General features: G+C 56.7%; 1 protein-coding gene across 2 annotated transcripts; it reads left to right on the top strand.

Annotated features, from left to right (window-relative positions):
* Positions 1–298: 298 nt before the first annotated feature.
* OTOP3 (otopetrin 3) lies at positions 299–10,385 on the top strand. 2 transcript variants are annotated; one of them, XM_032321169.1, is made up of 8 exons: positions 299–546; positions 1,396–1,572; positions 5,925–6,344; positions 6,434–6,570; positions 7,206–7,264; positions 7,538–7,656; positions 7,798–8,612; positions 9,723–10,385. In XM_032321169.1, the coding sequence occupies exons 3-8, from the start codon at positions 5,945–5,947 to the stop codon at positions 9,891–9,893; spliced, it is 1,701 nt and encodes a 566-aa protein (XP_032177060.1). In that variant the 5' UTR covers positions 299–546; positions 1,396–1,572; positions 5,925–5,944; the 3' UTR covers positions 9,894–10,385. The 2 variants fall into 2 exon arrangements, with proteins under 2 accessions (XP_032177060.1, XP_032177059.1); XM_032321168.1 differs by lacking the exon at positions 1,396–1,572.
* Positions 10,386–10,884: the final 499 nt, after the last annotated feature.

The following is a 10,884-nucleotide window of genomic DNA, read 5'->3' on the forward strand; positions in this document are numbered from 1 at the left end:
TCAGAATGAGGTATTTTCCGCCCCAAGTTCACGTTCGATTTAGGGAGAGAGAGTGGATTGCTGCGAGACCGCACCCCTCCCGAGTATTGGGTGGGGTAGAAAAAAAGACGACGCCAGACCTGGGGGAAGAGGGGCTCAGGCTGCTCCCTGCTTGGCCACCAAAGGAAAGTGCGGCGGGAACCCCTTTGCTGCGGTTTAAGGACGTTGCACCCCACCCCACCCGGGAGGCGGGCGGTCGCAGGTCCTCTGACCCTGACGCCGCGAGCCTGCCCCGCCTCCTGCCCCGCCCTCCCGTCTAGCCGCCTCGCTATTGGCTGCACGGTCCGGGCTGGAGCCCCTGGCGGGGTAATTAACGAAGGATTAATGAGATCCCCTAAGTCAACAGAAAAATCGATGGGGCAAGGAGCCCGAGCAGCGGCTGCGCAGTCCCGCGAGGGGAGGGCGTCAGGGGTATCGGTGCGGGCGCGGGGGCCTCACCAGGACTGAAGATCCGCGCTGTGCTCGCAGTCCGTGGTCAGCCGGCCGCGATGCCCGGCCAGGCCTCAGGTAAGGCTCCCGGCGGCCCGGCTAGGCACAGGGAGCGCCCTTGGACTGCTGGCGGGACATTCCCGGGGAGCCCACCTTGACAGTGACACCTATTCCGCCCCCAGTACCAGGTTCAAAGACTAGGGGCTACAGGGATAGGAGAGGGAGGGCGGGATGAGTGGGCGGAGACCAACCCCTGGCGACCACGGAACCCGCCCTTCTCTGCCCCCTACCCCAACTCTAGCTCCGCGCCCCACCTCCTTTCGGCGAATGGGGCGCACACAAAAGTCAGCAGGGCGCGCCCCACCCCAGCGGGTCTGCGCGCGCACAGCCAAAGGTGGGTGCCGAGGCCAGAAAGAAGCAAAAACCGGGACGGCTGGGTAAAGGGGTGTGGAGTTGGGACTGCCTGGACGCCCAGTCTGAGGCATATGCGTAGCGGCTGCCCCAGGCCCTGCAGTCCCTCGAGTGGCTCGTAGAGAAAGACCCAAGCTCCCAGTCTGCGCTCAGCCTCCTCCTCCGGAGCTGGCCCTGCGCTCCTAGCCAGGCGCCGCGCCCCGACGGCTGCGCCGCTTTCATCACCTGTCTCTAATCAAGACCCACAAACCAGTTTGGTGTTCCGGCCCTCCCTTGGACTGGCGTCGCGCCGAGGGAAGTGCCAGAGGGCGGCGGATTCCTCTTTGTCAGTCCTGGGTGCCCTCCCGCTCTTCCCCGAGACCTGTACGTGCCCTACCCGGACACACTCCCCGCCGCGGACGGAATTCGCCCCTTTCAGGACTCCCTCTAGCGACTGTCGGAGGGTTGGATTGGGGGGGGACAGGGAAGATAGGGCGAGGACCCTGGAGAGAGAGGACCCGGAATCTTGTTCTCCAGTGTCCCCTCTAGGCCTGCAGTCCAAGCAAAAACCGCCCCTAAAATTCACCAGTAATCCCGACCCTACCAGCGTCTCCAGGACCTCGGCAGAACTGGAAGGAAATGTACGAATAGCTAAGAGCCTCTAAGTGCATTTACATGCATTAAATCACTTAATTTTGAGAAAACCCTTATGAGGTAAGTATTATGCCTTAAGTCCCTCGTTTATTCATTCAAGAAATCTTTACTGAGCAACTTCTATGTACCAGATACTATTCCATAGTTGTACATCCATTTTATATATGGGGAAACCGAGGCACGGAGAGTCTAAGTAGTTTATCCACAATCACAGAGGTAGTAAGCGACAGAATCTGGACTCTTTTTTTAAAAAGATGACTTATTTATTTATTTGATAGAGAAAGCAGAAAGAGAGCCCACGAGTGAGGGGAGTCAAGGGGCAGAGAGAGAGGGAGAAGCAGACTCCCTGCCAAGCAGGCAGCCCAACCTGAGGCTAGATCCCACGACCCTGTGCTAGTTACCGGAGCCAAAAGCAGATGTTTAACTGGCTGAGCCACTCAGGAGCCCCCGAGTCTGGGCTCCTAATCATTAGGCGATACTGCCCTGGGAAGATGAGAGAGATTCTGGGGAAGGCTGAAAACGAGCAGTCAGAGTTGGGAGAAACGGGGCAGGGAGGTGTCCTTAGGAGCCTTACGCTTGCTCAATTTAGGCGGGGGAGCCTGGGAGGAAAGATGAAGATCATCTCTAAAGTCTCCCGGGCTGGGCAGGGATGGAAAGCACAGAACGAGAAGGGTCTCTGTCCATGTCTTGGGTGCTGAAATCTCCCCCAGAATATGGCAGAGTCTGTCAGCGAGAGCGTCTTGCCTGTGCTAGGTTTGGAGGGTTCAAGTTAAGCAGGACCTGGTTTCTACCCAGAGGAGCTCCTGGCCTTGAGGGGAGCCAGCCATGCTCACAGCCCCTCCCCAGACAGTGCACACCCACTCTCAGCAGATGCTTGAGCAGGGAGAGAATGCTTCCCGGGAGAGGTGCTTAAGGTAGGTGATGAGGATGGGCGAGAGCCATTGGTGGAGGGTGGCAGACAAGGCAGAGGAACAGCAGGCTCCACGAGTGAATCAGGAAGGCCCCAGAAGTGTGGAGCCCTGAAGCCCTCTGGCTGGGGCTGGATTAATATGGGGGCCGGTTCTCGAGTGTGACAGAGAGTTTGGACAGGGAGGGGGGAAACTGTAGCAAAGATGACAGAGACACCTGGGAAAGGGGGACAAAATCACCTGTAGAAACTTAAAGGGCCGAGTATTCTTATTCTATTTGCCATTAGAGAACCAAAGAAGGTATAAATATTGAGCAAGTTCATGTGGGAGTGTGGGGGCTAGAGAGGCTGTATTTTAAAGACAGATGTGGTGAGGGTCTTTTGGTGGTTACAGAGAGGAGAAGGCTAATGCTTCTGAAGCTCAGAGTCCATAGGCAAAGACAGAGCAAAACATAGTGAGTTAAAAGGAGCGAGCATGATAAGTGATGCTGCAGCCACAAGTTCGGGGTGCAGTGGGGGTTCCTAGTGCAGCCTCGGCATAGGGTTCAGGGAAGGCCGCTTAGAGGAGGTGGGATTCTGCTCTAAGTTGCAGTCAGCCAAAGGGCAAGGGGGCGGGCATCATGGGCAAAGGGTGGAGTGAGCGTGGACAGGGAGGTGAGCCAAAGCCAGCACATTGTGGGAGCTGCAGCGAGATGACACAGCCCACAGCAGGGAGTGGGGTCCGAGGACAGTGCTAGAGAGGTAAGTCAAGGCAAGACCAGGAAGCAACCAACAGAAGCTAGCCTCCAAGCCCAGACAAAACATGCACTGCCTGGTTTCCTTATGAAAGGCTGTGCAGGCCATGCAAGGTAGTTTGGACTTTATCCTGAGGACAGTTGTTTGCCTTTTAAAAAATTTATTATTTTAACCCAAGTATAATTAACATACAGTCCTCTATAGTCCCCTGATTCAACAATTCTATACATTCGTCAGTGCTCAGCACGGTAAGTGTGCTCTTAATTCCCATCACCTACTTAACCCACCCACCTCCCCTCCGTAACCACCAGTTTGCTCTCTAAGAGTCTGATTTCTCATGTCTCCTTTTTCCTTTGTTCATTTGTTTTGTTTTTTTTTTAAATTTCATATATGAGTGAATTCTTGCGGTATTTGTCTTTCTCTGCGTGACTTATTGGAATAAGTCACAGCAATTGGTTGCCTCTGTTGGGCTTGAAGTAGGGGAGAGGCACAGTGGATAAGGAGACCCAGTCGAGGAGAGAGAGGAGGGGGCCTGGACTAGGGTAGAGGTTGAGGTCAAGAAAAATCTAAGGGAGGGACACCTGGGTGACTCAGTCATTAAGTGTCTGCCTTTGGCTCAGGTCACAATCCCAGGGATCTTGGGATCCAACCCCATTGGGCTCCGTGCTCAGCGGGAAGCCTGCTTATTCCTTTCCCACTCCCTCTACTTGTGTTCCCTCTCTCACTATCTAATAAATAAATAAAATCTTAAAAAAAAAAAAGAAAAGAAAAATCCAAGGGAGACTTGTGGGCTAGAATGAACAGGTTTGGACCTTAGAGGTGGGCAAGGGGAGAGGTAAGGAGGGTGCCCAGCTACTCTAGGAAAGGTGGAGACGAAGACGCCACTCGCTGAGATAGTGTAGGCCTCCTATAGCCTGGAGGATGGGGACAGAGAGCACTTGGATCCATGGGCCCAGAGCACCAAGGGCAGTGGCAGCCCCAAAGGAAAGCACCAGAGGTGGCTGGGGATATTGAGAGAGCCTCCCAGGTCAGCTGAGGAGAAGCCTCCCACAAGGACAGCACCCAGGACATCCCCACTCTCTAGTGTGGCTTCAGTCCCACAAGGAATGGGCACCTGAAGGGCCCACAGGGGAGGGTGCTGGGCTCCAGGCTGGGGCCCTGAACTGCAGGAATGCTGCGACCTGATATATGGGTTCAAGAAAGGCATGGCTAAGAGTTGGCCTGAGTGGAAGCTTGAGGAAGGTGAGGAAGTAGCAGGAGACATCCAGGGAAAGAGAAGAGTCAAGAGTGGTGTTCCCCATGTTGTGCTGAGCATTCGTAGGTTGTCTGGGAGTCAGGGTGGGGGGGATGGTGCATACAGAAGTCAATTCTGTCCAAGTCTGGGGTATAGCATGCATGCTGTTTCCAAGTCCCTTGTTCATGGCAGACATTGCAAATCTATCCCAGAACTTTCCCCCCTAAACCTTAATGTGCTTTAAAATTAATTTTAATTAGATGAATAATGTGCTTTTAAAAACTAGAACGTTAAACCGTCCCCAAACCTAATACCCTCCTCCCTTTCCCAGAAGAAACTCCTATTGTCAATCTGGTGGGTGTCTTCTAGACCTTTTTTTTTTTTTTTTTAAGATTTTGTTTATTTATTTGACAGACAGAGATCACAAATAGACAGAGAGGCGGGCAGGGGTGGGGGAAGCAGGCTCCCCGCCAAGCAGGGAGCCTGATGTGGGGCTCAATCCCAGGACCCTGAGATCATGACCTGAGCCGAAGGCAGAGGCTTTAACCCACTGAGCCACCCTGGTGCCCCTTTCTAGACCTTTTAAAAGGAGTAATTTTAGGGCACCTGGGTGGCTCAGTGGGTTTAAGCCTCTGCCTTCGGCTCAGGTCATGATCTCGGGGTCCTGGGATCAAGTTCTACATCTGACTCTCTGCTCCGTGGGCAGCCTGTTCCTCCTCTCTCTCTCTCTGCCTGCGTCTCTGCCGACTTGTGATCTCTCTCTGTCAAATAAATAAAATCTTTAAAAAAAAAAAACTTAAAAAAAATAAATAAAAGGAGTAATTTTATCTATACCCATATGTAACCATAATAGGGTTTCAAATGACAGCCACACTTGGCCTCAGGATCCTTCTCAACACAGCATGCTAGGCAACCACTACCCAACTAACCAGAGTCAGAACAAGAGAGGACACCTACTTGTGCTCCCTGCCTTCAGAAGGATTGGGGCGCCTGGGTGGCTCAGAGCCTTCAGCTCAGGTCATGATCCTGGAGTCTCAGGATGGAGTCCCGCATCCGGCTCCTGCTCAGTGGCGAGTCTGCTTCTCCTTCAGACACTCCCCGCCCTCATGCTCTCTCTTTCAAATAAATAAATAAAATCTCCCAAATTTTTTTAAAAAAAGAAGGGAGATTCCTCCCAGACTGGAAAATGGCCAGTTTCCAGACATGATGCCGACATCCCCGTGGCTCCCGTAACAGACGTTATTTTCCATCTCAAGATCGGGCACTGAGGCAGAGAGTGGGATAGCCCTGCAGGGCGTTGGGAGAGAGGTGTTCCTCAAGCCAATCAAAATAACCCCCATGTTTCTTTAGAGCACAAAGAATTTCCAGATGCCCGGGTCTGTTTGAACCTCCTCGGGTCCTGTAAAGTAAACAGGGCAGCTGCTGTCCTTTCCCCTGTCCGACCAGGGAGGTTGCGTATCTTGCCCTAGGTCACACAGCAGTCCCCTCCATGAAGCCAGGACAGCCTGGCAGCCCACCAGGACCCTTTCTCCCCAGCCACTTCTCAGGATCCATCTATGGCCTCCCCGGAAGCACAGGAGACCGGAGCAGCCCCGGCCGAGGGGAGCCAAGTGGACGCGGGGGCTGAGAAAACCAGAGCTGCCGCCTCACCCCACCAGCGGTCCTGGCTGGTGCGGCATTTCTCGCTGCTGCTGCTGCGGAGGGACAGGCAGGCCCAGAAGGCGGGGCAGCTCTTCTCAGGGCTCCTGGCCCTCAATGTGGTGTTCCTGGGCGGAGCCTTCATCTGCAGTATGATCTTCAACAACGTGGCCATCACGCTGGGTGATGTGTGGATCCTGCTGGCCGCGCTGAAGGCCCTGTCCCTCCTCTGGCTCCTCTACTTTGCCACCCGGACCACCCGCCACCCGCGCGCCGTGCTCTACCACGACCCTCACGCGGGACCCATCTGGGTGCGGGGTGAGTGTGGGGCCACTGGGTGGGTGGGGAGGGGTGGGGTGGGAGAGCCAGGTCTTGGGGAGATTTCAACAGCCCCCTGGCCCGGCCAGGCTCCCTGGTGCTCTTTGGCAGCTGTAGCATCTGCCTCAACATCTTCCGGGTGGGCTACGACGTGAGCCACATCCACTGCAAGTCACAGCTGGAGCTCATCTTCCCTGTCATCGAGATGATCTTCATCGGCGTCCAGGTGACATTCCGCTCCTGTCCCTGCACTGCACACAGGCCCCACCTGTGCCTAGAAATCGCTACACAGGCAAATACATACATGGCCCGGGGGTTGGGGTACACACATACCACAGCCCCCCATGAATGTCTGCCTCCACGTACCCACAACCACGCACACCTACGTGTACCTGCACACCCAACGTGATACTGAAATGCAGACCCCTACAAATACACCTGCCCGTGCATATTTGCATATAATGAAATCTACACCCCCCACACCCCCAACTAGGTACACAGAGCTACTCTTAGAGAGGGGTACTTACTACTACTACTCGCGCTCCTGAGTCCCTGTCCCGTGCCGGCCATTGTGCTAGGCATTGCTTTGCGTCATCCTTTCCATCTCCCCAGTGAGTAGGCATTCCCTGGAGAGGTAGGCATTTTATGTAGCCTCGTTTTAGAGCTAAGGAGACCAAGGTTCTGAAATAACTTTGCCGCTGGCCCAAGATGACACAGCAAGGAAATAGCAGAGCCAGGATTCCAATCCAGACTTCCTCACTGTCACTTCCATTGTAAATACACACAAGGAATTGGGACACGCACCCCACAGTCCCACCACCACTACCACCAGCCCTGGGCTCAAGGCCCCATCTCTTTCAGACCTGGGTGCTTTGGAAACACTGTAAGGACTGTGTTCAGGTCCAGACCAATTTCACTAGGTAAGATGGGATCCTTTCTCTCCCTCCAATCCTGGGTTCCCCCAGCTCCCTGCTAGCACCTTCTCCTACAACGTCCTTGGACATGGTGTCCCTGGGGCCGTGGGTTAGTTGAAGGGGTCCCAAGCGACTCCTAGGGTTGCCTCCCCCGTAGTCCTTATGTCAAATGGGATCTGGCTTTGGGAAAGAGAAGTCACCCCAAAGGCAGTGGTGATGAGGGCGGGGCACCTGGGGAGCTGGCCAGGCTCTGTGGCCAGAGTGTGGCACCTCCTCCAGGTGTGGCCTAATGCTGACCCTGGCCACAGACCTGCTGCTGTGGGTTCTGGCTGTCACCAACGACTCTATGCACCGCGAGATCGAGGCTGAGCTCAACGCCCTCATGGAAAACTTCTTTGGTACGGAGGAGATGTGATTCCCAGCCTCAAACGCAAACACACACACACACACACGCTACACTCCCTCCCGGGGCAGCTGGTTTCCTCGGAGCAAGGCCCATCGGAGTAACTGTCATACCTTCGCACCCTGCCCCCTCCCAGGCAACGACACCAGCACCTGCCTCTGTCTCAATGCCACCGTGTGTGAGGTCTTCCAGAAGGGCTACCTGATGCTCTACCCCTTCAGCGCCGAGTACTGCCTCATCTGCTGCGCTGTGCTCTTTGTCATGTGGAAGAACGCCGGCCGCCGCCTGGCGCCCCGCGCAGGCGCTCACCCCCGCACCCCTCCCTTCCGCCTGCGCGGGGCCATCTTTGGGCCGCTGCTGGGCCTGCTGGCCCTGGTGGCGGGCGTGTGCGTCTTCGTGCTCTTCCAGATCGAAGCCAGTGGCCCCGCCATTGCGCGCCAGTACTTCACCCTCTACTATGCCTTCTACATAGCCGTGCTGCCCGCCATGAGCCTGGCGTGCCTGGCGGGCACGGCCATCCACGGGCTGGAGGAGCGCGAGCTGGACACGCTCAAGAACCCCACCCGCAGCCTGGACGTGGTGCTGCTCATGGGCGCGGCGCTGGGCCAGATGGGCATCGCCTACTTTTCCATCGTGGCCATCGTGGCCACTCGCCCCCATGAGCTGCTCAACCGCCTCATCCTGGCCTACTCGCTGCTGCTTATTCTGCAGCACATCGCGCAGAACCTCTTCATCATCGAGGGCCTGCACCGGCGCCCGCTCTGGGAGACGGCATCCGAGGACCCGGCAGGGAAGCGAGAGGCTGAGCCTCCCCGCCGGGGGTCGCTGCTGGAGCTGGGCCAGGACCTGCGGCGGGCCTCGCTGGCCTACATCCACTCCTACAGCCACCTCAACTGGAAGCGGCGGGCGCTCAAAGAGATCTCGCTCTTCCTCATCCTCTGCAACATCACAGTGAGTGGGAAGGGGCTGGGGGCGGGGCTGGGGGCGGGGCGTGCCGCGTGGGGGCGAAGCTGGCCCCGCGCGTTCTAGGGCTTGTTGACTATGGCAAGGGCGATTGGCCTGTCCTTTGTATTGTCGAGGACACCTGCCTCTTTCCACCTAGCCCCGTGCTGCTTGAGAGCAGGGTCCCCCCAGCGTCCTGCAAGGTGCCTGGCATGAGTGAACGTGCGAGGCATGACTCTAAGTGCTCTTTACCAAGAAACGTAAGATTTCCATCCTCTGCAAGTTTACTCTCTAGTTGGAGAGACACCTGGGAACCCGCCTGGGAATTACCAAATAATTGATCATTCGCTGAATTTGGTCAACGGAAGAGATCATCAAGTGCCTGGTTTTCTAAAAACTCTCCAGCGGAAGGAGTTAAGGATAACTGCTTGGATAACCGCTGAGGTCCCTTGTTGGCCTCTCCATGCTGTGCTGGGCATCTCACTGATGCCACTCGCTAACCCCAAGCAGCAGGCCCTGTTAGGCACCATCCTGGCGCCTGTTTGGCAGATGGGGAAACTGAGGCTTAGGTGGTCCCGGCAATGCCGAGACAACCAGGTGGTCTGAGGGCATGTCGAACGTCACGTCCCAGGTGGGTCGTGCTGGAAACTCTTCAGGTGGTGAAGCCACCGCCACATGCCATAACCTGGCCCGAAAGTGCAGTAGGAGCTCAGAGCAGGAAGTGCAGACCCGAGGGGCCAAGGAAGGCCTCATGAAGGTTGAGTCTGGGCCTTGAGAAAGGGGCAGAATTTGGACAGAAGCCAAGGTCGGGTGGAGGGAGCAGAGAGTTAACACTGGAAGAAGGGGGTTGAGGTCGGGGCACAGGGGAACCCAGCTTGGCTCAGAAGGTTGGGCCATGGCTGGTGGCAGTGTGGGGCCTCATGGGCCCCCTGGAGTTCAGACTGGCAAGTCAGGGAGGTGGCTGTGGTATGGGGTGGGGGGTAGTGTGGGGAAGGCTGGCTTTGAAAGCCCAGGGCTGAGGAGATGTTAGGGTGGGGGCCTGCTTCCCCCCACCCCAAGTGGAGTGTCCTGGGGCACGGAGAGCCCACTCCCTATCTCACCCCCTCTTCTCCTCCCCAGCTGTGGATGATGCCCGCATTTGGCATACACCCGGAGTTCGAGAACGGGCTCGAACAAGAATTCTATGGCTATCGGACCTGGTTCACCATCGTCAATTTTGGCCTGCCTCTGGGGGTCTTCTACCGAATGCACTCTGTCGGGGGGCTGGTGGAGGTCTACTTGGAGGCCTGAGGCTGCCCACCGACCAACCCCTGGCAGAACTCCAAAGTGCCAATGTTGGAGAGAAGGTAGCCCAGAGCCTCTGAGAAGGGATACCCAGACCAGACTGGATTCCCCAAAGCCTCCCCCTCCCCAGATCCTCCCTGAGATGGAGGGCACTGTCTGCAGCCCGAGACCAAGGGCAGGACCTGGACCCTGAGCTTCTGATGTCCATGCCTGGGACATGCCTGCCCCTGCTCACTACCACAGTCAGTACAGGCCAGGGTGCTCCGTGGGCAGCCTGAGTCAAGGAGGGGTGTGGCCCCAGCCGGGCTCAGGGGTCGGCCTCCTTCTGTGGGACGGGCACTTGGTCCGAGCTCAGCCCAGGACATCCCAGAAGTTGGCAGCCCCGAAGGCGCCCCTGGCCCTCCTTCCCCATGTACTCTGTCTCCTAATGAGCTCATTAATTAGCTACCAGGCAGGGTTCAACAGCTCTCTCCTGCTGCCATAAACCCTGTTTGTTTGATCGATTACATTCGGGCTTCGTGACATTTGTTCCCGGGGACAGAGCTGCCACTCCAAATATGGTGGAAAGGGACGGTCCTCCTGGTCAGGGCTGGAACAGTCTGTTTCTGAGCCAGGAGGGGTTTAAACCAGTCCTTCCCTTGTCTGACTCATGGTAGGAGGGAAGGAGAGGGGCTGGGGCTCTCACACACCCCCACCTCTCACTAGAAGCTTTCTCTCTGGCACAGAGCCCCAGGTGACTGCGACTGGCTTACCACAGGGACTGCAGCTTCTGGCTGTCTGGTCCCCGTGCCTGCTGTATCCTCTGGGCCATCGGGAAGAGAGGGCAGGGACTGACAGGCCATGCATCTCCCTGAGTCCAGGGCAAACAGTGGGCTGTGCCCCAGGTGGGGCCCAGGGCGAGGCTCAGGCAGGGCAGCCCAGGCTTTGCATGGGCCCCTCCCCATGAAGCTGAGCACTGGGAAGCACACGGCTGCAGCCCCAGGGACCCTGAGCACTG

This window comes from Mustela erminea, chromosome 18 (assembly GCF_009829155.1).
Source record: "Mustela erminea isolate mMusErm1 chromosome 18, mMusErm1.Pri, whole genome shotgun sequence".
NCBI classification, from domain to species: Eukaryota; Metazoa; Chordata; class Mammalia; order Carnivora; family Mustelidae; genus Mustela; species Mustela erminea.